A 27,655-nucleotide genomic window follows, 5' to 3' on the forward strand; every position below is an offset into this window, starting at 1 on the left:
TCACCCTGGCCCGGCTGGAGGAACACGCACCGGGGGTTTCCTGCGTCTCCCTGCCTGGGGGCTTCTCTGGCTGCCAGGCTGAGCCCACACCTGGGAGGCCACAAGAGTAGGGAGTTGGAACAAGCCTCAGCCCCAGAGAGACAATGGCTGTTGGTGGATAAACACCCCAGCTCCCTTGTCCCTGGGTCGGGTAGTTCTGAGTGCCTTCTGCGGTCGGTGGCAGGACCCCGGCGGATGAGCTCCAGCTGTGCGCGGGAAAGCTGCCCACCAACACACGCTGTGCTGACCTCCCTCCCCACTCCCTCGCCGTGCTTCCCTGGATCCCCTCCCATGTAAACTTCTTGCATCCACATCACCGCTCAGAGTCAGCTTTGCGGCACAACCAGCCTGAAACAGATGACTCAGACCTGGCGCTCAGGAGACCTTCAGCAGGTGCTACTTACCTCCATGCTCACTTTTCCGGAATTGGACATCTTCGAGAACACAGTCGCGACTCCAGCTGAACCGCCACCTGCGCATCAGCATCATCCAGGAGCAGGTGCGGACCAGAGGCCTGGGGATGCAGGGAGTGGGAGGGGAGTCGGGGCCGTGGGCGCTAGGGCACCTACCACAGGCTGAGCCCCTTGGAAGCACGGGACTACAGAGTTGTACAATTACGTTCTTGTGTCCCAGGTTCTACATTCCATTGTCCACCCCACTGTTCAGACTCAGGGCTCTATGTCCAGCATACAGGCTTCAAGCCCCAATTCTGTGTGCGCTGTTGCAAAGACTCCCCACCATCACCCCCCTCCTCCCCTCCCTCCATGTCCTCTTGTGGGTGGCCAGGCCAGAGGTGAAGTTCCTCTGGGTCCGGGCGCGGGAGTTGATACAGGCTCACCTGCCCAACAAGCTGGCCGGTGTGGTCTACCATCCGGCCCTGTGTGCCCACCTGTGCCGAGATCCAGGACCTGGTCAAGACTGTCACCCCGCCCTGCTACAGGCTGGTGGGGAGCAAGGGACAGGACGGCGTGGTGGTCTCCAGCGGGTGCCTGTGGGACCCGCATGCAGACAGCTTTGCCATCTCCCACTACGTGAACCCCACGCTCTTCAGCATGGCACTGGTGCATGCCATCTATTTGGAGTGAGCCCTGTGGGATGAAGGGTCTGGGACCTTCATGGGGCCCTGTACTAGAGCCTGGCAGGGAAAACTCGGTCCCATCAGTCAGTGACCTGGGAAAGCAGCACCCACCCAGGCAAGGCCAGCCGCTTCCACAGCTCTTGGTCAATGAAAAGAAAATGAGTCAGGTGCCTCTACATCTGCCCTCCTCAGGCCACCCAGACCACACACACCGCTGAGTTCTTTTGCGTCTGGCTGGAATTATGTCATCCACGTGCGGCTCCTGGCGGGCTGTACAGATCAGAAGCTCTGAGGGGCAGCTATCTATGTCTTTGATTAATAAAAAATGGGAAATAAAATAATAATGACTTAATACACGCAATTTGGGATCAAAATCTTCCAAAGCATGGGGAAAATAATGAAAAAGGGAGTTCTTTTTTTTTTAAATAAATTTATTTATTTATTTTTATTTATTATACTTTTTTGGCTGCCTTGGGTCTTCATTGCTGCACGCGGGCTTTCTCTAGTTGCGGCGAGCGGGGGCTACTCTTCGTTGCAGTGCATGAGCTTCTCATTGCGGTGGCTTCTCTCGTAGAGCACGGGCTCCAGGCACGTGGGCTTCGGTATTTGTGGCTTGTGGGCTCTAGAGCGCAGGCTCAGTAGTTGTGGCGCATGGGCTTAGCTGCTCCGCGGCATGTGGGATCTTCCCGGACCAGGGCTCAAACCCATGTCCCCTGCATTGGCAGGTGGATTCTTAACCACTGCACCACCAGGGAAGTCCAAAAAAGGGAGTTCTTGATAGTGAAAAGTTTGAGAACAGTGCTGTCGTCCAGAGACCAGCATGAACCAGGCACTGCTGGGGAGGGCCTCCAGGGAGCGGACAGGAAGGGGGCTGGTTCTCACACTCGCTCCGGGCCAGGCACTGTGCTTGGGCATCACATACGTTTCCCTCATCCTCACACAGTCCTGGGAGATGGTGGTACCATCTCCACTTTATAGATGAGTAAGTAAACTGAGGCCCAGAGAGGCCAAGTTACTTGCCCTGTATACCTACAGAATCACTAAGAGATTTGAACCTAGGTCTGCCTCACTTAAAAAATGAAAACAAAACACAATAAAACAAAACAAAAAGTCCAAAACTGTGGTGTCTGGAAAGTCACTCTGGTTTGAGTTTACGAGGAAAAGAAGAGGGACAAGCAGAGGGAACAGCATGTAGCTATGGCTGCTGGGCACGGTTTATACCATTGACTGTTGTGACTAATCAGGGCACAGGGGAGGTACTCACTGTAGTTTCAAATGAAAGACTGAAAAGCTTGGAGGCATAAAAAGGCACAGCCTATCCTGAGGTGGGAGAGAAGGAATGAATGTTTTTAAGCCTCTAGTTTCTGAAGTACTTTGACCAGGAATATTTAATCTTATTTTAACAAATCTCTAATTATGGAACTATTTCAAACACAGACTAAGATAGAACATTAATAAGCAGACAACGGTGAACCCATCACCCAGATTTACCAGATGATCGTACTCTGCTGTATTCATTTCAAATATTTATATAGTAAAGTGACACAGATAAAAGCCCTCATCCCGTCCCCTCCCCCTCCCTTCTCTCGGTCAGAGGTCACCACTATCCTTGAAGTTGGTCAGTCTCCTTCCTGAGCATTTGGTATTATTTTGTGTTTTTAAACTTTCCAAATATGGCTATCTTACTGTGCCTTTCCTTTTACAATTTGGTTTTCACTCAATCATTATGTTTTTAGGATTTAGTCTATGTTGATACATGTAAATCTAGTTTACTTACTTCAACTGTTGTATGGTATTCCGCTGTGAGACTACATAGAACAGTGCCTTTCTCCATTTTCTTACCGATGGACATATAGGTAGTTTCCATTCTTTGCAGTTTCAAACAGTACAGCAGTGACAGTCTTTAAACACGTCTCCTGGTGCACCCTCGTGTCACATACAGCCTTTATAACAATTGCAGCATGTACCCCTGCGTGACCTTGGAGAATTGTTTAATGTCTCAGAAGCTTAGTTTCCTCATCAGTAAATTGGGGTAATAAAATAGCATGCATTTTGGTGACAACTGCATGCTTCAATGTAGGTGAAAAGCCTTTTGCAACCTGTAAAGGACTCCATGAAATGTTAGCTGTTTATCATTCAGGTGTTTGACATCCAGGATGTACTGAGCACCCTTCCACGCTGGGGACACAATGAACAGGGACGACCCCTGACGTGCTCACATGCATAAGAGACCGCTTGATGGGTGCAGCAACAGAAGAACGCGCAAGACTCTACTCAGTAACCTAGCCTGGAGTATAGAGGCAGGCAAGGCTTCCGAGAGGCAATGACACTAAGCTAAGTCCTCTAGAGACAAGGAGGCTTAGGCGAGTGGAAGATGGGAGGGTGGAAGGCTGGCCCAGGCAGATGGAGCAGCAGATGTGAAGGGACTGAAGGACGCAAGAGAACGTGCTTGGAACGTAAGAGTTGAAGGGAGGGGTAGTAAGACAAAATGAGCCTGGAGAGGTAAGCAGAGCCACGATGCTGTACCCTGAGGGCAGCAGGGAGCCACTGAAGGATTTAAGCAAGGGAGTGATAGGCTCAGATCTGCGTGTTAGAAGAAGCAGTCTGAATAAGCTCTGGAGAGCTGCAACACTGGACTCACACTCAACAACTATCCTACACTTAGATCTCATGTTAAGTATTGGGTTGGCCACAAAGTTCGTTCCGGGTTTTCCATAACATCTTACGGAAAAACCCGTATGAACTTTTTGGCCGACACAGTGTTACCACTACAATTTAAAAAATTGGGTCTGGTCACAGTGTGAAAGGGGGTGTAGGGGAGAGGCCGGAGGTTGGAGGCTGAGGATGGGAATGCTGCAGGCAAAACATGATGAGGGCGGAACCAAGGCAGCCACTGATTTTGCCACCAACACCCTGATAGCATCACCAGGAGAGATGGGAGGAATGGGCCAGCTCACCCTGAGCTGGGAACCTCACCCTGATTCAAAGAGGTTCATGCGCACACACTCCACCTAGTCCCCTTCTTGGACTCACTTATCATCTTTCGAGGCACAGGACCCAGCCATGAGCTCTCAAGTTTCCGGATGGTATGAGCCCTTTGGCATCTTGGCACCCAGGGCGTGGCTGGGTCTTCACCAATGTCCCATACGGAACCCCACCAGCATCTAGACCGCACAGATCCCACATGGAGTGAGGGGAAGGGGAGGGTGACACATTCTAGGGTAAGAGGGGCTGTTGGTTACCGCTGGATAGTAATAGCTAAACATCAAATATCTAAAATGGGAAAAGACAGACATACAAGAACTGCCCCAGACCCCTCACTCCCTAAGTGGGGACCACCTACCACGCCTAACTGTGAGAGGCCTCTACCCTCAGTGCAGCGGTGCGTCCTGGCCTCCCCTAGGCCAGGCTAGAGCATTGGCATCCATTCTCCTAGCGCTCCATACTTCCCTTTTTAGCACACTCATCCCTTTAGAATTACAACTTTAATTTCTGCCTTCCTTGTCGGACTATAAGCTCCCCAATGGAGCTTCCCAGAACCGCACCCACCTTGTTCATTGTTCTTCCCTCAGTGCCTAAGAGTCTGGCTCCTAAGAGGCCCTCCAGGAGTATTTGTGAGTATAATCTATAGGACGTACTGAGGGAGGAGAAAGGGTGGAGGAAGATGCATAGATTCAGAGGCCCTGAGAAAGAAAGTGCCTTGCTCAAGTCACAGGAGAGGCCGAATGAGATCACAGTTCCTGCTCGGGACCTCCGCCTCTCAGGGAAGGGCCTCCCCACTGATTATGCTATTCTGCAAAGAGGCTTTGCAGCAGACCAGCATCTCCTGAAGCAGTCCATGGAATGCTGGTCTCAAAGTGTTCTCTAATTAAATAAGCTTAGGAAACTCTGGGTTAAACAAAATGGAAAACGTTTCTTCACCACTGGACTTTTCAGAGCCTTTAATATGCTCGTGTGCACGTGATTCCTGGTGAAGGTCACATGCAGTATTCCCCACATCTATTTGACCATGGAATTCTGTCTGTGAAGCTTGGTTTCAAACCTTTGGCACCATCCCCCAACTGCTTGCCATAATTATTTATTGAACATGGCACAGCAAGGCGATTTGTTGCAACTTTTTGGGCAGTGCAGGAAAACTCTGTTTCACAAATGAAAATGACTCCAAGCTCCAAGATATAAATGGGATAAAAACAAAACTGTTCTGGTCGGAAGGGGGCCTGGAGATCCCACCTGGCCATTCCTTCACTGCTGTCAGGCCAGGAACTGTAGTGTCCTGCAGAGCCCAGTTTAAAAATCACTGGTACTGAACTCTGAGGACAAGGCTCACATTAGAGACCTGGCTTCTGACACTGGCCTTGCCATGAGCTGTTTTACCTTGGGCAGGTCACGTGGCCTAGCTGGGCCTTGGTTTCCCCATTGATACGATGAGTCTGGTAGATGGGATACTTTTTGGAGTCCTGAGCTTTAACCTCTGATATGATGAGGGCTGTGATTCTATGACTGCAAAATTCCAACTCTACGATTCTATGGTTCTTTGATTCTGAGATTCCACGGCTTAATATTCCAACTCTGGGACTGCCTATAGCCAGCCTGAGCTGGTGCAGCATACTGGAGCCCAGGCTATAGAAAGCAGAATTCATGAACTGCGGTGCACTGTCCAGGATTGCTAAGTTCCCTGCGGAGGGCATGCCCCATGAAGGACGGAGGGGGTGGGGTCTGGAGGAGGTGGGGCGGGGGGAGGGGGTGCCTCAGAAACAGCAGCAGCTCAGTGGGCAGAGCAGGGAGAAGGACCCAGGTCTCCGGACTCCTGCTCTATCTTTAGATCTCCATGGCAACCATCACCAGGGCGCTGCAGCTGAAGGCACGGCTGAGCTGGCTGCCTGCAGGAGGGGGAGGCATTTGCTTCCATGGCTCTTTTGCTGGGGAAAGGACTCTGGGCTGGGCTCTTGAGCCAGGAAAAGGAGACTGAGAGTGAAGCCTTTTGCAGCACAAAAGACCTGGTGCCAAAATAAAGGTAATCTAGGGCCCCACCTTGTTCTGAGACATGCTCAGGTCGCAGAACCCACGGCCTTCATTGTGTCAGGCTCACGGCACTGGAGGTACATACAGCAAGTGCCTCCTCTAGCCTCCGCTATGGTCATTCCCTAACCAGTGAGCACCTCACCTGAGCCAGCCCTGAGGTCACAAGAGACACACATCTCCAGGGAAAGCAGGCTTTGGCACAGGCATTACAGGGCAGGGCCCAGTGGGAGCCCCTCTCAAACCCTTGAAGCTGAGGAACCAGGAAAGCCCCTGCTAGTCCTTCTCCTGCCAACTCCTACCCAGCCAGGACCTGGCTCCCTCCAGGGAGTGCTCCCTGACTCCCGGCCCGATACTCTCCTCCCCAAGGTTCCTACAGCTCCATCTCCCTCCTCCCAGTAGGATGCCTGTTTGAGGGAGTCAGGAGCCGCGTGGGGTGGATGAGAAACGGAGGTGTGCAGAGGTAAAGACATTTGTCCCAGGTCACCTGGAGAGTTAGCGGCAGTCTTCCATTCATGTCTTTGGATTTCAGTCTGTGTCCCTTCCTGCGTCCCAGTGCCAGGTCCCTGGCCTGAGCTTTAGAAGGGAGGCCAGGCCTAGAAGAGGAAGTAGGAGTCCTCGGCCAGGCCTGCGCTCAGCAAGTACCCAGCCACGTCCTTGGTAAACTCAGCTGAGCCGCAGACCAATGCAAACGGCTTTCTCCGACAGGAGCCGACCAGCTCTTCAATCAGGTCCTGGCCCAGGCGGCCAAAGTGGGTCTTGTCCCGGTAACTCCAGGGAAGCTGCTCTAGGGAGTTCTCCTGGGAGGATGAGAAACAGTGGGGGTGACTACTGGGGGTCCTCAGAGTTCACATGGCCAGCTCCTCTCTGGCCAACAAGGACACTGAGGCAGAGGGGGTGGGAAGCCAACCTTCACCCAACCCCACCACGGGCCAGGCACTTCCTCACACTGGGACTCACATCACCCTCACGGAAGCCTGTGGGTAGGTAGTCATCCTCCACAACAGCTGATGCACAGGGAGGAGGGATGCCTCTCAGGGCACACAATGACAGGGGCAGCAGCAGGACCAGAACCTGGGGCCACTGCACCTGTCACTCAGGGGGGATGTTTTCTCACCATGACTGTGGGTCTCCTAGCATCTTTCCAAGGTTATCCATCACCATCACCCTCGGAGCATAACTTTTGTTCATTTAAGATTTCAATTAGCTTGTTGAGTTAACAAATGTTTACTGAGTGACTCTGTGCCTGGCCCGGTGCTAGGCAATGGGGATACAGCAGCTGCCCTAAACAGACAGGGTTCCTGGCCCCATCTGGCTGTGTGTATCAGAGATCCCGGGCTGCAGTGCCCTAACCAAGAGAAGGGTTTATTTCTCTCACATGAAAAGGCTAGAGGTAGTATTCTGGGGGTGTGCAATGCCCCAGGCTCCTTCTCTTTCTGCTTCTCTAGACTTAGCTTGTGGCTTTCATTCCCAGGGCCACAGAAGAAAATCTCCACTACTTGGAAGAATATCTTTTAAGTAAACATTTTATTGGAGTATAACACATGTATAAAAATCGTAAAGTTTATATAGTTTGGAGAATTTTAACAAAGAGAATAAACCATGTAACCAGCGTCCAAAACAAAACAGAACCCGCAGCAGAACAGGACCATCACCTCTGCAGACCCTATCGAGATGAACTTCTGGTTCCCGGGGCCAAGCAGCGAGACAGGATGGAGAGAGAGGGGTTGGGGTTGGAATCCAAGCTTTGCCACCATTTTCTGGTGAGGAGCCATGACTTCTCTGAGCTACTGAGATGAGCGCAGCGGACGGGGAAGCGCTGAGAGGGCCTCCATGAATGCAGGCCTCGAATCTCAGGCGCACTCACAGAGCTCATCGGACCCCGAGGGCCTCTGAGGACAGTGCTGTGCTGCTGACAGGGGACACTCTCTGATGATCTGCATCTTCTTGCATGCCCTTCGTGCTCTGACCTGCCCAATGGGCCCTCGAGGGCAGGAACGAGTAGGGCCCGTTGGCCTTGCCCCTCCTTCCCAATGCCCGATCCCCCTAGGCCAGTTAGGTTCAGTGCAGCTGACCTTGACTGTGCACCCAGAGATGCATGGGGTCTGGTTGCTGCTCAAGTGGGGAGGGGACCCATAAACAATGATGATGCAGTGGGGTGGGTGCTAGGAAGCAGAGCCTGGGCCGTGACAGCAGAAACACCTACACCAGCCTGGAGGCTCAGGGAAAGTTCCCAGGATGGAATTACACCTTAGCAGAGAGATGCGAGGGATGAGTGGGCGTTAGGTGAAGAAGTGGGAAAAAGTGTGCCTGGCAGGGGGAACCATACGAGCAAAGACCCAGGAGCCAGAAAAGCACAGAGCACTTGCGACCACAGGCAGACCAGTGACACCAGAACGCAGCATGCAGCCGGAGTGGGCCGGAAGGCGAGGCCGTGGAGGGCTGGCACATAGCCTTGAGAGCGGTGGGGAGCTAGGGAAGGACAGGAAGCAGGGCAGTGATGTGGTCAGAGCTGCCCTTCCGGCTGCAGGATGAAGGACAAATCGTCAAGGAGCGGCTGGAGCAGGGAGATCCTTGATGATGCTGTCGCTATGGCCCAGGCAGCACCCGGAGTGGAGGAAGCATGGACAGGCAGGAGGCACCCCTCACTCCACCATCCCTCACCTTCCCCAGCTATTGACAGCCAGCCCACTCACCTGCCCAACCCCAGGGCACTGGCCTCATCAAAGCCCCGGCCCAGGGTAGAAGGTCCCCTATTGCTGGTGAACTTTAACTCTGCCCTCAAGCCTGGGCTCCAATGCCATCTCCTCTGTGAAGCCCTCTCTGCTTGCCTCCAGCACCCTGAACACCCTCCACAGCACCTATCCCTGTGCTGTCTTACACTGACAAGCAATAAGAGCATGGCCTGGCCACCAACTTGCTGTGTTACCTTGGGCAAGCTTCTTAACCTCTCTGTGTCTCAGTTTCCACATCTATTAAAAGGCAATGATGGCAGTATAAGCCTCCTAATATGGTGGTGGGGATTAAATGAGTTAGTACACATGAAGTGCTTAGAACAGTGCTAGGCACAGAGAAGGTGCTCGATGAAGGGGAGCCCTTGTCAGCTATCTCCGTGGCTGTCTCCACACATATAGATGAGCACCTGGAGGGCAGTAAGAGGTCATCTTCATTTTTATTTATTTATTAAAAAAAATTTTTTCGGCCGCCCTGTGTGGCATGTGGGATCTTAGTTCCCTGACCAGGCATTGAACCCCCGTCCCCTGCAGTGGAAGCACAGAATCTTAACCACTGGACCGCCAGGGACGGCCCATTTTCATTTTTAAATCCCTGGCACCTGGCACGTGGTGGGGGAAAGGAAGGCTGGCCAACCGCCAGGGCAATTCTGCCAGGTGCCTGCCTTCCTGCCACCTTCCCCGACCAGCTCTTAGGCAGGGCTGAGCGTGCTCCCGGCAGGAGTGGCCCTTCCCTCGCCCCTCTCCCCTCGGCTGGACCTTAGCCCTCTGCTTCATCCCTGACCTTGGGCGCTGCTGTCGCTGCTAATGTTCACCAAGCACGACCCTCTCGGTGTTCACGCCACAGAGCATTCTGCCCCGTGCACAGGCCTGTGGACTCTGGCCCCGGGCACCTCAGGACCTCTGGTTTCCTGACACCCTCCCCCACCCAGCCACAATGTCGAGGATCGTGTAAGTCTTTAGGGACACTCTAAAGCTGTCTCAAGAGGAAACTGATGACAAGGGTGCTCCAAAGTACAGGGTAATGAGGCTGACCCTGACCAAGAGAATGGAGGGGAGGCACCGGCAGGGAACCTCAACCCAGGGCATGCAGGAAAGAGAAATAAAGCTACAGACCAGGCGAAGGCCAGTGAACAAAGATAGCTGAGGGCCTGGCTTGAGGTGAGGTGCAAGACAGCCCTCCACGCTGCGGCCCTGTGGGGAGGGCCCAGAGGGGCGGCTTGAATGAATGGAGGGGATGGGGAACCAGAGGGAAGAGGGCTCAGGAGGCAAAGCCGCTTCCAGCTAGAGTGGCTGTAACTTGGAGGATCTGAAAGCAGCTTTGTTCCCAGGTGGGAACAAAGTGATGTGGAAAAGACCCTAACAAATGCAGTGAACTGGACCCGGTTTACTCCACCAGCCATTGCCCGGGTGAGTGCCTACTCCATGCCTGGTGCTGTGCAAAGCACTGAAAGCAGGGTGATCCAGACACGTGGTCCCTGCCTCAAGGAGCTACCACAGCCAGAGGACGTCTGTGCCTGGCCCACTGATTCTACAGCCAGGCCCCCCGCCCATACAACAGAGGATGCCAGAGGGTGGATGGCAGGCAGCAAACCATGGTGGGTGAGAGCTGGCGCTCTGGAAGCAGACAGTCTCGGGTTCGTATCCTGGCTTCACCCTGTCTGGCAGCACGACACCAGCTGGTGCCTTCACTTCTGAGCGTCAGTTTCTTCATCTGCATAATGAACACGGCAACACCTGCCTTCCTTGCCAGGCACACACTGGGGGTTCCACCAGTGGCAGGGATGACTATTACAGCACAGGGCAGAGAGCCCACAGCATGTCCTCAAGATGGGTGCAGGGGACAGTAGAGTCTCAATCAGGGAAGGAAATCATCCTCCTGGGCTCACCTGGCTGAGTACAAAGAAGGTGCGGACATTCCAGAAACGAGCCTGCTCCCGGAGGAAGGTTTTCAGGTAGATGCCCTCAAAGGTCTTGAAGCAGCCCACCAGGGTGATGAAGGTCTCATCCTCTGCGTTGTCTGTGATGCTCTGCAGGATGGGCACCATGGGGGCCAGGCCAGTGCCAGCAGCCAGCATGAGGAGCTCACCATACTAGGGAACAGGACGGTATATGACAGGGGTGGGCTGGGAAGGGGTCTGACCCCAGCCATCCACTACGGGGGCTTTTCTTGGGCTTGTCTGAACTGGATGGCACTGCCCTTCCTGGGTGTCCCACCCATCTGAGTTCGCCTCTCTACCTCCTCCAGAAAACCATCCTTGCCTGTGAAAGGCTATAGCTTATGAGGTCTATGGAACAGAAATCATGGAATCTGGAGGCTGAAAGGGAACATGATGGTGCAGTCATCCTGCAAGTGGCTTGGCTGCCTTCTGAAGCATCCCCTCGGGACTCTGCTTACATACTTCTGCTGATAGGTAGTCCACTACCTCCCAAGGAAGTCTGCTCCATTACAGACTGACTCCCCTTGCCAGGGAAGGCTTCCCACCTGACACTGAGCTGACACCTGTTCCCACCAAAGCTTTGCTCTCCCACCGCCATCCCAGCCCTGCCCTCTGGGCTGCTTCCTCTGCCCCAGGGCAACCCTGCAGAGATCGGAGGCCCCTGGCTTGGACCCTGAGCCTGCTCATCTCTGGACTAAATGAGATACTATACCTCAGTGCCTGGCACAGAGAGCCAGGCAATCAAAGTGAGCTCCCAAGAGGCACCTGTTCCATCAGCTCCCCATCACCAAACCTGTTTCCTGGCTCTAGGCCTCTTTAAGATCAGTGCCTAGAAGGTTAGTGCCTGACCCGCACAGTGTGGTATTCACCGACATCCTTCTAGAGATTAGGCCTCTGTGCACAGTCTGAGTGTTCACCAGCTTTAGTAACAGCCACTGCACACCACACTACTGCATGGAATGCTTCCTGGACTATCAGGAGCCTGGCAGATCTGCAGGAAAACCCCCAGTCACGCGATCTGGGCACGTTCTTTCACCTCTCTGAGCCTTGGTTTCTTCACTGGTAAGAAAATAACAGCACCTCCCTAGAAGAGCACCTATCTCAGAACTGTCATGAGGATTAAAGAGATGACATAAAGTGTCTGGTATGGGACTTCCCTGGTGGTGCAGTGGTTAAGAATCTGCCTTCCAGTGCAGGGGACACAGGTTTGATCCCTGGTCCAGGAGGATCCCACATGTCGCGGAGCAACTAAGCCCGTGCGCCACAACTACTGAGCCTGTGCTCTAGAGCCCACGAGCTGCAACTACTGAGCCCGCATGCCGCAACTACTGAAGCCCGCGCACCCAGAGCCCATGCTCCGCAACAAGAGAAGCCACCACAGTGCAACGAAAAGTAGCCCCCGCTCACCGCAACAAGAGAGAAAGCCCACGTGCAGCAACAAAGACCCAATGCAGCCAAAAAAACCGAATACATAAAATAAAATAAATTCTAAAATAAAATTAAAAAAATAATCAAGTGCCTGGTATGGAGCATGGGGCTTAATACAATTAGATTCCTTCCCTCACTGAGCCCTACTGCTAGCCCATCATCCTGTCCTGTGTTCATGCTCTCCCAGCCTCCCAGTCACGGGGTGTGCCATGCTCCCCCTTTCTCCCATCACTGCTCAGGCTCTCCTCTGGGGAGCCCTCTCTGAGCCAGGGGCAGGTGAGGGGTCCTTCCTGTGTTCCCACAGCCCTCTGTGCATCCCTCTTCACACTTGTCACACTGTGTTGTTGTCATTTATTTGTGGGCCTGTCTCCCCATCAGACTGTGAGCTTCTGGAGGACAGGACTCATCTGACCCATCTCTGAGCCCCCAGGGTCCAGCACTGGCCTGGCCCTGGGTGAATACCTATGATAAGTCTGTGGAATGTCTCAGGGCTGACGTGATCCATCTGCATTGAAGATGACTGCAGAGTGGCAAGACTGGGCTGCATCCCAGCATCCTCACAGGAGCAGAGCCAAGCCTTAGCCACAGTTTCAGCAGCCAAGTGTTCATGTGTGACACACCATGTCTTTTCCCTCATGGCTGGGCCCTACACCCTCCCAGACAGGAAGTGCAGGGCTTTCCAGTGGGGTCTGTGGATGCCAAGGTAGTAAGGTATGCCAAGGTATGTCCAGGAAGATGGCCTGCAGGTATTCTTTATTTCTTCTTTTAGCTTCTTTATTTATTTTTTTTATTTAAAAATTTTTTTTTGCCTGTACCAGGCAGCATGCGGAACATCCCCGACCAGGGATCGAACCCGTGCCCCTGCCAGTGGAAGTGAAGAGTCTTAACCACTGGGCCACCAGGGAAGTCTCTTTTAGCTTCTTTATATCTGCTGAATTTTTTTTTGGTAATGAACAGGTACTGCATTTGTAGTAAGGAAAATACCAATAAAAGCTATTTTTAAATTAAACAAAAAGAATGAACCCACAGACATAGAAAACAAACTTATGGTTACCAAAGGGGAAGGGAGAGGAGGGATAAATTAGGAGTTTGGGATTAACATATATACACTACAGTATATAAAACAGATAACCAACAAGGACCTGCTGTATAGCACAGGGAACTATACTCAATACTTTGTAATAACCTATAAGGGAAAAGAATCTGAAAAAGAATAGATGTATATGTGTGTGTGTGTGTGTGTGTGTGTGTGTGTGTGTGTGTGTGTGTACATATATATACACACATATATATGTATGTATAACTGAATCACTTTGCTGTACACTTGAAACTAACACAACATTGTAAATCAACTGTACTTCAATTAAAAAAAAAGAATGGAGAGGAAAAATGATTTGTTCTTTTCCATTTGTTTTTGTTTTGCTTTGTTTCCCTAATTATAAAGGTAACAGGTACTCATTATGGATAATTTGGAAAACATAATGAAGAAAATAAAAATCACCCATAATTTCACTACCCAGAGCTGCTAACATTTTATTGTTTTTTTAAAAAAAATATTTTTTCTGGGGACTTCCCTGGTGGTCCAGTGGTTAAGACTCTGCACTTCCACCACAGGGGGCCTGGGTTCAATCCCTGGTCAGGGAACTAAGATCCTGCATGCCATGCGGTGAAGAAACAAAAGAAAAGAAAAGAAAGAAGTAGGAAGGAAGGAAGGAAGGAAGGAGGGAAGGAAGGAAGGAAGGAAGGAAGGAAGGAAGGAAGGAAGGGAATTCTTTAAAAATATATATATATTTTCTGTGCAATTTAACTTAGTTTCCTAACATTGTATATTCAGTTTACCTAGTGTTTGTCACTTGATCTTACAGCTTAAGCATTAACATCATTTATAAACATAATTTTAAAATCCAAGATAATAGTCTATCACGTATCTGTAACCCAGTGTACTTAACTGTTCTGTTGTTGGATGTTCAGTTGTCTCCAATTTCTTGCTTTCATAAATAAAGCCACCATGAACATGTGCAAGAGGCAGCATTTTGGATTCTTTCCATAGGACAGACTTCAGAAGTGGAAGCACTGGGTCAAGGGTGTGAAGATTCCTAAGACTCCCAGTGCATACTGTCAAACTGCTTTCCAGATATGCACCAACCGATGAGAAATTACTGATTCTTCCTGGGAATGTCAGGGGAGGATGTGAACATGCCGTGAAGATGAGGGGAAGAGCCTTTGGGTTGGGAAGCAGGGGGTTCCCAAGCAGTGAGCCACAGGGTGTATTTAGGGAGCGGTCTCATAGTCTTGTAAATGGAACGTGAAACTGGAAAGATATCTGAGAGTCAGATGGCATAAGGGCCCTAAATACCTAGCTCATAGTCTGAATTTTTCCAAGCAATGGGCAGGCAAGGATGGTTCTGGAACATGGGCAGGCAGTTTTGTTTCTTAGCACCTATTCCCATCTCCTCCCATGTCCAACCCCAAGGATACTCTTGGGATTAGGTTTGGGCTCAAGAAGAATGGCACAGTGAGATACTATGGCCTGAAACATGAGAACCACATTCCTGAAAGCTAAGCTGGGAGGGGTCTCCTGAGGACTCAGTGAGGGCACTGACCTGGTTTGGTTTATAGAAGAAGCCTCCAAAAGGTCCTCGCCAGAAAGCCGTGTCTCCTGCTTTCCAGGACTCCACATACTGGGACATCAGCCCTGTCTGGTAGCACTGGGAGGAAACGAAGGGAGACCTCATTAAGACAGGCACATGTTGCCAATACAAACCACATCAGCCTCGAAAGTGGAGCCCTTCCTGCACTCCCAGTGCTTTCCACGTGTTGTGTCATTTAATCCTAATTATCCATGAAGTTGGTACTGTCGTTCCCCGTTTTCAGATGAGGCCAAGAAGCTTACACAGAAGGTAAATGGTAAGACTGGGATGAGAATCCATAAGACCTACGGCCTTAACTACAGAGGTCTCAAACCAAATAACTACAATGGCCATGTGGGTAACAGAACTGAGTGAAGAGCTGGGTATGAGACGATTGATGGCAACTAGCAGTCTCAGCAACAGGGAGACAAGAGTGAGTGGTGGGGACTACAGTAAATTGGTGAGTGAATACTCTTTCTAAAGGAGGAAACCACTCTGCAAATTCCAGTACACAGTCCGTGGGGCCAGCGATGCCAGATCTTCTGACTCTCTAAGAGGGGCAGGAAATCCATATTTTTGTGAAAATTTTCCCATTTTTGAAATGTTGGCAATTAATTCAAAATTTTAAAACACCGTGCAGGCCAAGACCAAATATATTTATGGGCTAGAGTCCGCCTCATTTGCAATCTCTGCATATCCCTGCACTGTCTTCTGGCTGGATGAAAAAAGTGAAGATTGTGGAGGGGATTCCTCCACGGGGGAAGTGCACACTGCCCTGACTCTGTCAGGCACCATGCTGGGGCTGCAGGGGAGACAGCTGGACCTTAAGCTCCATGGAGGCAGCCAGTGCCTGAGTCATGGAAAGGACTTAAACATCTGAATGAATGAATGAACCCAGATTCAGGCCCTCCCTTTAAGGAGCTCACAATCTAAGAGGGACCTAAGTCTCAGGCATATAAAATGTAGAGACCACCTAACCCCCCGTGAGAAGGATGAAGTGCTAGGAGAGCCCTGAGGAGGTGCAGTCACTTCCAATGGAGTGGGATCGAGGACAGCTTCCTGGAGGGGAAAGCTAAGCTGGACCTTGAAGACTGGGTAGACTCAAACTCACTGGGGATGCGGGAAGGAGGGCAGAGAGAATTCTGGGCATCAGGTGTGGTATGGTCAGGGGTAAGACAGCCCAGGAAGGGTGTCTGGAGAAATTATAACCAGGCTTGAAGGAGAGACTGGGCTTTGGTCACCAGACATGCTTTTAAGCACCCACAGCTACTTCTGGTACCATCCCTGCCTTCCTTGGGCACCACATGCATAAAGCAAGGCAAGTCTTCTGCTTACCTGAAGAGGTCTGGGGGGAGGCTACAGTTTTTCTCCTAAGTTGCTGGAGGCTATATTTCAGCGCACACCTTGTTTTGTGGCCCCAGCCTCAGGGAGGCACAGCCCCAGGGGTGGCCTTAGGGGCCCTATGCACAGAGAGCACTCAAGGAGAAAGGAAGGATTTTTCTGTGCCTCTGGCACCCACACGGAGCCTGGCACACAGTAAATGCTCAATACACACTTGTTAAACAGAACTGACACTGAACTTGTTCTTCCACTTGAGATCATATTACCCCAGGGACCTTGGGACAATGACATCATCTCTCTGGGCTTCAGTTTCTTCATCTGTAAAGTGGGGAGAATATGATCTACTCTGCAGGGTGATTATGAGGTTGAAACGAGATAATTAAAATAAAGAGCTAGAAGCAGTACCTGGTGCCCAGAAGGTGCCAGAGAAATGAGAGCTCCTCCTTTCCATCTACATGGGAGGGTAAACCTTACAAAACCCGCCTGCCTTCCCAATTTGCAAAGACATTTCCAGATCTTCCCAGCCAGCGGCTTAGGGATAATTAAGCATCTCTCTAAAGAGAGGCTTTCCGGTAAATGAAGGAGAAAATCAGCCTTGCAGCTGGGAGAAATCCAGCTGCCCTGAAGAACTGTCTCCAGGCTTATCCTTTCAATAGAAACACACCCAGACAAGCAGCTTGGGGAAGCAGGCCATTTGGAGAGGATTTGTGGAATCTCCCAGACAAACAGTTGCGTGGAAAAGGGATCCCATCCAAGCTTATGTGTGAGGGAATAAATACTCCAGCTCTGAAGGCAGGCGGGGATGGTTGGGAGCCAGAGACGGTGCTGGGGACCTGGAGTCAGAAGGCCAGGGCTCACCTTCCAGCTGTACTTCTTACTACCTGGGGAGCCTCAGGCCCTCCTGGGGCCTCAGTTTGCTTATCAGTGAAATGGCGATAATTCCTGTCCTACAAGGGAGACAAAGGATGTGAAAACTATTCCTAAATATAGGTGTTCCCTAGGATTCCATTTGGGAAATGATCTAGAGCTATGTATTAGGCTGACCCATATGAAACTGCTGTTTCTGTAAGTCAAAAATGTTAGCATGTCAGCAATTTCATGTAGTTCAACCTCATTGTTTTTGCACATAATTGGACCTTCATGACGTCTTATACATTTGTTGCCTATTCCTTGGGTCTCTGGGATATTTTGCATCCAGCCCACTTTGTTCATCTCATCTCTGCCGATTTCCCCACCCATCTCGGCTGCCCCTACAAGCAACTCTCCTCCCGCCACTCAGACTGGGTACAGTTCCCAGAAGACCCTGCTCTATTTCACCCCTCCCTGCCTTCGGTTATCCGTCCCCCTGGAATGCCACTGCTAACTTGTATTCCTCCCTCAAGGCCCAACTCAAATGCCCCGACCCCTGCCAACCCACCTGCGAGATGATTTCAGGTTACTTTGGCCCCCAAGGTCCTCCATGTCCCATCTTTTGCCTACAAAAGTGTTCCAGGACAAATGACTAACAGTTCCCCAAATCATGCCTCCTTTGCCGCCATCTACCACCTTGTACTGTCCCAGTCTGGCCCCTATCTGAGGGCGGGCACCGTGTCTGACTCTCCCTGGACACCCGTGCCCAGCACACAGTAGGTGCACATGACGTGGTTCCCCTTTTCCCGGTTCAGTGCTTACACTTCATCAATAGGGAAGAAGGTGAGGAGGAATGGCTTTACTTTTCTCAGTCCAAGCCTGTTTTCCATAAAATCTATCAGGAACATGCCCTCTGTTGGTGGACCAGTGGCCTCCTTTCCCCAGGAGAGGAGGAGATGAGAAAAGGTCTCTTTCATTGTCCTTGCTCTTCCCTCAAGCCAGCCTCCTCCCATGTGAGCGCTGGCTTTTCCCATGTCAGAGGGCAGTGCCCCACCCAGACCAAGCTGGCAAATGGAGGTCCAGTCCACAGCCTCTTAGAGCATCCGTGTGAGTTGGCTCACCTTGATTAAAACTTCAAAGTATCCTTTTGCGTTGGCAGGGCTGATGGGCGTATAGGCTCTCTGAATTTCTAAGCCATCTACTATCCCTCTGGGAAAGAGAAGCACTCAGTCAGGCAGTCAGCCAGTTATTCAACAAACCCTTAGAGTACCGAATCTGTGCCAGGCTGGTGAGAGTGAAGGTGGGGGCCCAGTCATCCCCAGGGGTCCTCATTGAGGGGCAGGCAAGATGGAGCAGAAGAAAAGAGCACTGGGCTCCCCCCACTGCCACGTGCTGGCTGTGAGACCCTGGGCAGGTCATTTAAACCCTCAGCTGCCCCTTCTGTAAAATGGGGACAACTGTCTATGCCCCTGCTGTGTAGCTCCACAGGGGTCACAGATGAAAAAGTGCTTCAAAAAGTACACTGATGGGCTTCCCTGGTGGCGCAGTGGTTAAGAATCCACCTGCCAACGCAGGGGGCACGGGTTCAAGCCCTGGTCTGGGAAGATCCCGCATGCCATGGAGCAACTAAGCCAGTGCACCACAGCTACTGAGCCTGTGCTCTAGAGCCCGCGAGCCACAACTACTGAAGCCCACGCGCCTAGAGCCCGTGCTCGACAACAAGAGAAGCCACCGCAATGAGCAGCCCGCGCACCGCAACAAAGAGTAGCCCCCGCTCACTGCAACTAGAGAAAGCCCGCGCACAGCAATGAAGACCCAACGCAGCCAAAATAAATAAATTAAAAAAAAGTACACTGATGATGTGAGCTATTTTAGGACATCACTGGGGTTTTTCCTGACCTCTCCTCGACCACAGAATGATCAAGATAAAAATAACTATATTTAACAAGCGTTTAACATTTATCAAACACGACCGCATGCCAGGAGCATCAGAAGTGAAAGGATCCTCAAGGGTGCCCTAGTCCAAAGCCTGACCGCATGCATGAATCCCCTCCAGTGTTATCAACAAGGGGGCCGGGAGCACGACCGTGAGTGATAATAAGAGCAGCCATGTTGTAGTAAATGCCTAAGATGCACCAAGTATACTATATGCAGTGTCTCATTTATTTCAAACAATAACCCAAATGAGGAAACCAAGGCTTAGAGAAGGGATGTCACCTGCCTGAGGTCACACAGCTAGAATTCATCTGTAGCTGTGTCTGCCTCCAGGTCTGGGCTCCTTACCACTACTCAGAGCTTCCCTGGAGCACCTAAGCACTCCTCTCTTGAGCCCTACTCTGTACAAAATTTTCTTCTTTGAGATATGCAAAGATTAAAAAGGCCTGTCCCAATGTATCAAAAGTTGGGCAGAAATATTCAATAAATGCTTACAGAAAAAACAAGGAAATAACAAACAGAACATATGGCATGGCTCAGATGCAAAGGGCACTGTGACATTTGCTATGACAGGGGTAAAAGTGACAGGCACTCTCACCTAGGGAACCTCAGAAGGCCTTGAGCTCAGAAGGTCTTAAAGGACAAGCAGGCCACTAACAGGTAACAATGGGCAGGAAGTAAAGTAATTCCAGGCAGAGGGAACAGCCTGGGCAAAGGCTTAGAGGTAGGATAATGTAGGGCAAGCCAGGAACTGGCGAGTGGACCTCGGGGCTGGAACAAGGGGCATGTATGGGGGTGGTTGGGGGGGTGTGGAGAAGAACTTGCTGGGCAGGAAGGCTGGGGTCTTGGGTTACAGTGCCACTGGGGAGGCACTGTGGAGTACCAGAAGGGGGCTGAATGAGGAGGGATGTGGTCAGCTGCATGTGTTAGGAATGTCACTGGAGTGACAGAGAGGGGCCAGACTAGAGGCAGGTAGTTCTGGGCATCCCTGACTTATGGATGGAGGGTTGCTTGGGGCTGTGACCTGTCCTGTGGCCCCTCTTGTCCACTGGAACAGTGACCTTTAAGGACCGTCAGCCAGGCCACAGGCCAGAACAAGCTGGGCACAAACACCAGGGGTCAGTGCGAGGCAAGTACTGGCTAGACTTTCCGTCTCCTTTGATGGCTCTGCCTCCTCTTGCCAACACCATAAATGCTGGAGTTGTCAGGGTTCGGTCCTACCTCCTTCCCTCTTTCCATGCCCCACATGCTCCCAAATGCCATCCAGGCATAACAATATACCTGGATGATTCCCAGATCCACGTCTGCAGCTCAGATTTCTCTGCTGAGCTTCAGACCCAGAGAGTCAACTGCCTGGCAGCCACCTCCATCTGGAGGTCCCAAAGGGTCCTGTCCCTGTGTAGGTGGAGGTGGGGATCAAGGTGGGAGAAGAGTACAAAAGTAAGCTGGAAGGAAGAAGGAAGTTCAGAGGAATGAAGGGTGTAACTCAGGAGGCGGGCTGTTTGGGTTTGAATCCTTATTAGCTGTGTGATACTGAGCAACACTCTTATTTTCAACAACAGTGTCTTCTCTATCAACTGGTGCTAATCATATGAGGTTAATACCACAAGCTCTGGAGCCACACTGCTTGCTTTCAAATCCTGGCTCCAACACTTCCTAACTGTGTGATCTTGGGGAAGTTACTAAACCTCTCTGACTTCAGTTTCCTCTCGGGCATGACACTGGTGTCTACCACACAGGATTTTGTGAGGGATGAATGAGCTTATACATATGAGCACACAGAACTGTGCCTTGGATACGAAGTGCTAAAAAAGTGTTTGCTGTTACTGTTGTTATTATTTATTATGAAAATGCATTATCTAGTTCAATTCCAAGAGCCCTCTGAGTCACGTACTACTATGTTTATTCTGAAGATGACAAATGGAGGTTTAAGGAAGGTTAAGCAAGTTGCCCTAGACCACACAGCTAGCAAATGGCAGAGCGGGGCTGCAAAGCCTGGGTCCTCCCACTACCTGAGTGTACCGTAGGATGAGGTGCTGGCCAGGCCGCAAGCCGAGCCGGCTGTTCCCAGGTAATGCAAACCGGACAAGGTAGGTGTCCTTAGTGAGTCTGTCCGTGGCACTGATGCAGAAGGCTAGGAAGGTCTCTGGGCTCAGCTTGGAGGGACAGCTCTGCAACAGGAAAAGATTCAATAGCTAGAAGCTGGGACTCAAGAGACATGCAAGCATCCATGGGCAACCTCCCCACAAGGAGAGGCTATCAAGGCCAATAAGTTTTCTCTGTAGTAGCGTAGTCCCGCCTCACTTCCTTTCAGGCTCTAAGAATGCCAGAACACTTTACATTGAGCTCACCCTGCTCTGAAGCCTTGTATGGCTCCCCTCAGCCCCAAGATAAAGTGCAAGGTCCTTAACTGGACACTCAAGGGCCCTGTGGATGGGCCCCAAGTCTCATTTTATCTCCCAGGCATCAGACACCAGACTTTTCTCTGTACCCCAAGAATACCCTGCGGCTCCCTACCTGTGAGCCTTTATTTGCTCGAGCAGTGCCCTCTATCCAGAACACTCATCTCCAATGTACGAAAGACCTACCCATCCTTCAAACCTGCTAAAATCCAGATCTGCACAATTTAGAAATTGATGGGACCTAATGGATGATCTAATCCAATATCCTTATTTTATATGTGGGGAAACTGAGGCCTGAGTGGTAGTGACTTATTTGTACAAGGTCACACCATGAGCAGGGACTCAAATTCATGTCTCCCAAGTCTCAGGCCACTGTCCTTAATATTCCACCCTACTGCTACCTCCTCCGGGAAGTCTTCTCTGAATGCCACGACTCACAGATCTCCCTCTCCTGTAAAATGCCCACACCCAATTCACTCCTGGGACCTCCCCTAGCCACCTGCCCCATTCCCCATTCACCAGCTCAGGACCAGGCTTTGAACCTGGGTCAGTCTGCTTCCATTAAGCTCACTCTTTTCTCTCTGCTGTACAGAGTCAAAGGAAGCTTCCGCGAGCAGGTACACTGCACAGGGCTGAGGCCAGGTGACGCTGCTCCCCCTCACCTGTGTCTCTTCTCCACTCAGCAGGCTCCTGTCCTTGCTGGCTCGGGCTGCCTCCCAACTTGCTAGGTCTCGCTGGTAGAGGTCAAACACGCAGGGTGAGCAGCCACTGCCGCAGCACTGGGAGGGCAGGGGCTCCACCGGCCGAAGCTGCAGCCAGGCTTCCTCGTCGTCATCTTCCTCCCCCTTGTCCATTGTCAGTGGGCCTTGGTCAGGCAGGAGGTGTGGGCAACTGGGTGCTCTTCCCAGAGCAGGCCCAGGTCCTCCTCCCTTGCCAGCCTGGGAGAGGGAAAACATGTGGTTACACTCTGGTCACCTCTATTCCGCTCATTCTCCCTGAGGCCTGCAGGTGCCAAGCTCTGTGTGAGCACTGGGGACAGGGATGAATCAATCCTGGGATCTGCTGCCTGGTGGGGGAGGGAGGGAGACAGGGCACAGCGATCGGAACGGGCAACCATGGTTTCTTGACCTCTTCGTGTGCTCTGAGGACTGCTGGATTAAGATTACATAGAAAATCGCATTGAATTTTTAAAATATTTTAAATGATGAAGTACAACATTTATGTACAACTTAATATTTATAAAAGTTATAAAAATAACTTTTTATACAGATAAATTATACAGATAAATTATAAATAAAAATAAATAAAAGAACCCTTTCGTAAGCACCACTCGCTCAAGTAAAAAGAACCTTGCTGGCATCCCAGAAGCCACACATTTGTGTTCCTCCCTGATCACACCCCCGCTCCCCATTAACCACCCTGACTTTTTTTTTTTTTTTTTTTTTTTTTGCGGTACACGGGCCTCTCACTGTTGTGGCCTCTCCCGTTGCAGAGCACAGGCTCCGGACGCACAGGCTCAGTGGCCACGGCTCACGGGCGCAGCCGCTCCGCGGCATGTGGGATCCTCCCGGACCGGGGCACGAACCTGTGTCCCCTGCATCGGCAGGCAGACTCTCAACCACTGCGCCACCAGGGAAGCCCCCCGCCCGACTTTTGATATAATCATTCCCTTGTTTTTCCTTAGTTGTGCCACCTTTATTTGCAACCCTATCCACTATTTATCAGGTTTGCTTAGTTTCTACCTTTAAACAGAATCATATGAATGCATTCTTCTGTGTCTGGTTTCTTTCACTCACCACTGTTGGTGAGTCACCTGTCAAATTGCTGCATCTCATTTAATCTTTACAACAAGGCCAGTCCTGGAGGTGTCATTTTATGGATGGGAAAACTGGGGTCTGGAGAGGTTTAATAACTTACCCAGGGTGACAAAGGTCCCCAAATGATGGCACTGGGACTTTAATTCTGCTCTGTCTGGTCTCAGAACATATTGTTCTTCAATTACAGGAAAACAGGAGGAGGAGGAAATCATGATGGTCCAGGTGAGAGGTAATGAGGACCTGGACCAGGGGAGCTTCAGGGAGGATGAGAGGACAGTGGTCAATTAGAGAAATCCTGAAGCAGTAATTAACAGGACACAGAGACTGATGGATGTGAGGTGAGCAGGTGAGGGGGATAGAAGGGACATCCAGGTGTCTGGCTTGGATCCGTGGGTGGATAGTGGGTCCAAGAGAAGCTGAGTTTTAGGGGAAAGAGGAAGTGGGGGAAATGGCTAAGTTCAGTTTGAGGTACACTGAGTGCCTGTGGGACATCCAAGGGCAAAATCCAGCTGCCAGTTGGATTAAATAGGTCTAGGTACCTGAGTCTGGAGATGGAGCTCTGGGTAACTGACAACAAGGGAGGGATGAGTGGGTAGAGGAAGAGAACAGGCTGGAGCCTCTGAAGGCCTGCTTGGCTTCCTGCTTCCTGCAGCACTCACTGCACTTGGTCCAGCCCTGGTCACTGTAGGTGCTCAATAAATGCTCTTCCAGTGAATGAATCTCTACCCTATAGCATTTCACACTGTTCAGAAATTACATGTTTACGTGGTTTTCTCTTCTTTTGAGACTGTGAACTCCTTGAGGGCAGAGACCTGTTTTTTATTCATTTTATGAACTAGCACAGTGTACATTTAAAAATATGGATGTTATATGAAAGGAAGAAGGAAAGGAGCTTGGTTTCAGGGCCATTAGGTAAACATTGTCTGAAAGAAAGATCAGGGAGGAAAATTTAAATGGTTATGATTTATTTTGAGATGTTTCTGTGAGGGCAGTTTGGGATTTATCAAGGTTCTCTGTCTTCATATGTGGAACTATACAGTTTATATAGAAATAGACTTGGTCATCTCACCTGTAAGGAAACTACTCATTGAAAATTCCACAGGCAGGGACTTCCCTGGTGGTCCAGCCGTTAAGACTCTGTGCTCCCAATGCAGGGGGCCCGGGTTCAGTCCCTGGTCAGGGAACTAGATCCTGCATGCTGCAACTAAAAGATCCCGCATGCCACAACTAAAGATCCTGCACACTGCAATGAAGATCCCACACGCAGCTATGAAGATCCCGCGTGCCGCAACTAAGACCCGGTGCAGTCAAATAAATAAATAAATATTTTTTAAAAATCCACAGGCAAATCAAAGTAAAAGAGGGTCTTCTCTCCCTCTTGTCTGAGAACAGAACTTAGGGGAAGTCTGATGTCCCAGAGCATTATTTGATGTAAATATCACTCCTCCAAAAGCTCCAGTCTTAGACTTCCCTAGTGGCGCAGTGGTTAAGAAGCCGCCTGCCAACGCAGGGGACACAAGTTCGAGCCCAGGTTGGGGAAGATCCCACATGCTGCGGAGCAACTAAGCCTGTGCACCACAACTACTGAGCCTGCATTCTAGAGCCCGTGAGCCACAACTACTGAGCCCGCGTGCCACAACTACTGAAGCCCATGCGCCTAGAGCTGGTGCTCTGCAACAAGAGAAGCTACCTCAATGAGAAGCCTGCACACGGCAGCGACGAGTAGCCCCCGCTCGCCGCAGTAAGCCTGTGTGCAGCAATGAAGACCCAATGCAGACAAAAATGAATTAATTAATTTAAAAATATAAATAAATAAAATTTAAAAAATAAAAGCTCCAGTCTTTGATTTCCTCCTATTCATTCCTGCCTCTTAGACACTTACTGGGCAGGGGCTGCTGAATGAGGTGCTGGGACACAGAGGTGACTGACACTCATCTCTGTCCTGGAGGAGTCATCCACTAAACAGATAAGAACCGGGATAAGATAGAGGCACTGCCTCACTCAGTCCTCTCGACAGCTGTACATAAGTAGGCCATGCTCTTCCTCATTTCACAATGGAGAAAACTGAGGCCAGGAAGCAGGAGTGGTAAAGTTAGTGCACATACCTGGTCTCTTAAGACTCCAGGCTGCTCTTTCTCCCTGGATTTCATGCTCTAGAGGGCAGAGGAGAGTGTCTTCATCTCCAATTCCCAGTGCCTGGCACTGGGCTGGCACAGAACAGGGACCCAACTTGCCAAACTGCCACGGAATTTTATAGGCACCCTGGAGCTTCCCAAGGGCCGTAGCTTCATTCGTGCATAAAGTGCTAGAATCAAGGTGTGCGCCAAGTCTGTGCAAAAGCAGAGGAGCAAACCACCACACCTACTAGAAGACAGTGAAGTCCTGTTTCTTGGTTACCAATCACTTCCCAGGAGCCCTAACCTTTAAGATCTTTCCCACTTTTCCTGCTTTCCACACCCATTTACACTGGAGCTTCCCATGGGCCCAAACGATGTGCTTCCAGTCTCCCCCTACACCATCAATCAGCACACCTCCCACCAGCTCTGATCACAACAGTCCCCTGCTTAGCAAGCTTCAATAGCTCCCCACTGCCTACAAGATACAATCCAATCTCCTTGTGTGGTGCCCAGTGTTCTTCTGATCAGAACTTGTCCAAATTCTCTTACCACTTACTATCATTGGTTTTAGAAGGGTAGTTCCTCTGTGTGCAATAAATCTTTCTCTTATAGAGGAAAGGCTGCTCTTTAGAGAAAAGAAAACCTGGTTCTACTGCTGGTTCTATGATTTCAGGAAGGCTTAGCAGGTTGAGAACCCCTTGAGGGCAAGCAGTTATCTTATTCTTTCTGTATTCTACCACCAAGCACAGGCCTGGCATATGCAAGGCTCAGGTGAGTGGTGAGTACTCAGTTTACATATAAGGTCTGGGAGCCAGGCGCAGTGCTAGGTGCTGGGATACAGCAGAGGTTAATAAAACAGGGGCTCTACCTTCACAGAGCTTGCAGCCTAGCTTGGTGTCACATCAGGTCAACCCATTTTTCTTGCATGTTATGTACCAGGTTTGTATTAAGAGTGAATGAGATCTGATTCCCTCTTTATGCTGACTTCTTACTCCCAAAAGGTATTTCAGAGATAAAGTGAGGTAAGTGAAGGAGCCCTATTGACTGTAAACTGCTGTACAGTGTGAGGGTTATTTAGCCTTCTTTGCCTTAAATTTACTTTCTCCATGTTTTACTAATCCCACTTTCCCTAGTATTTTGGAAATTAGTAGAGAAGCTGGCCACGTCAGTCATGAATTTTAAAGGCCAGGTTCACATCTTCTCTCAGCCTCTACTTTTTCAGTCTAAGAAGCCAGGCCTTGACATGTTGTTGCCTCTGCCTGGATGACACTCCTCACCCTCAGGCCTTGCTTCAAGGTCATCTGCCCTCAGAGCCCTCCCTGAACCACCCCCTTCTCATTCTCTAGAAGGTACCCTATTTGCTTATTCATCACATCATTATGTATTCATTCATTAAACATATATTTACTATGTGCCAGGCACTGGTCTAGGAGCAGGTTTCACAGCAGTGAAGAAACAAAATCCCTTGCACGCATGGATCTTATATTCCAGTGAGAGCGTGATTAAATAAAATCAAAATAGAAAACATGTTATGTTAGTGTTAAATACTGAAGAGAAAAATAACTGGGGGAAAAGGCATATGAAGTGTGTGTGTGTGTGTGTGTGTGTGTTGCAACTGCTATTTATTTACTTTACTTGCTTTCTGTCTGCATCTCCCACTAAACTGTACGCTCTACATCGCACACCTGTTTTATTCACCAGTGTAAACCCGATGCTCAGCAGTGCCTGACACTCAGTGGGCATTTGATAAATACGTGCTGCGCAAGGAGGAAGGTACACCTCCGCCGCTCTGGCCCTGCTTCTAGGAGGCGAAACGCGACATTCCGAGGAAAGGAACTCACTTTGGGCGCTTGGGAGGAGGCGTGCAGTGCAGCGCGGTCGGTGCGGCGCCGGCGTGGTGCAAGGGCCACGCTCAGGCTCCGCGTGAGGGCTGGAAAGGCAAGGAAATTTACGGCGTACCCACCGCGCGCTGGGTGCTGAGCTAGTTAGGCGCTAGTGTAGACGCTAGTTTAGGCGTTTCTATCGCTATTTTTACAGCGAGTGACTTTAAGGCTCAGAAGGAAGTGCCCTGCCCAAGCTAGTTTAGGCGCTAGTTTAGGCGTTTCTATCGTTATTTTTACAGCGAGTGACTTTAAGGCTCAGAAGGAAGTGCCCTGCCCAAGCTCCAATTGCTCGTTAAGCGATCAAGGTTGTCCCGAGTTCAGGCTTGAAGTCCTGAATCTTTTCTCCTAGTCCCCCTGCCCATCACAACCACTCACCTACCCTCCTGCGCTTCCCCGGGGAGGCAGGCAGGGTTCCACCTGTGGGAAATCGCTGACGGCCTGCAGG

At 50.6% G+C, this 27,655-nt stretch overlaps 1 protein-coding gene across 2 annotated transcripts; it reads right to left on the reverse strand.

Annotated features, from left to right (window-relative positions):
- Window positions 1-4,096: 4,096 nt before the first annotated feature.
- Window positions 4,097-27,602, reverse strand: CYB5RL (cytochrome b5 reductase like). Of its 2 annotated transcripts, none has more exons than XM_060022477.1 (7): window positions 27,586-27,602; window positions 22,056-22,331; window positions 21,014-21,162; window positions 18,178-18,265; window positions 14,840-14,944; window positions 10,758-10,961; window positions 4,097-6,936 (listed from the first exon to the last, which is right to left on the reverse strand). In XM_060022477.1, exons 2-7 carry the CDS (start codon window positions 22,245-22,247, stop codon window positions 6,733-6,735), a joined length of 942 nt encoding a protein of 313 aa, XP_059878460.1. In that variant the 5' UTR covers window positions 22,248-22,331; window positions 27,586-27,602; the 3' UTR covers window positions 4,097-6,732. The 2 variants fall into 2 exon arrangements, with proteins under 2 accessions (XP_059878460.1, XP_059878470.1); XM_060022487.1 differs by lacking the exon at window positions 4,097-6,936 and adding an exon at window positions 7,672-8,660.
- Between the last annotated feature and the right edge of the window lie 53 nt (window positions 27,603-27,655).

Source organism: Delphinus delphis, chromosome 1 (assembly GCF_949987515.2).
Source record: "Delphinus delphis chromosome 1, mDelDel1.2, whole genome shotgun sequence".
Lineage (NCBI taxonomy): Eukaryota > Metazoa > Chordata > Mammalia > Artiodactyla > Delphinidae > Delphinus > Delphinus delphis.

Bases quoted from the DNA above. Each gene is read 5' to 3' on its own strand.
- CYB5RL (XM_060022477.1), bottom strand. From the start codon at position 22,247: ATGGACAAGGGGGAGGAAGATGACGACGAGGAAGCCTGGCTGCAGCTT. The intron at 10,962-14,839 runs GTCAGTGCCCTC...CCTGTTCCCTAG, and splicing joins TCTTCTATAAACCAAACCAG to TATGGTGAGCTCCTCATGCT. The intron at 6,937-10,757 runs GTGAGCCCAGGA...TCATCCTCCCAG, and splicing joins CCTTCTTTGTACTCAGCCAG to GAGAACTCCCTAGAGCAGCT.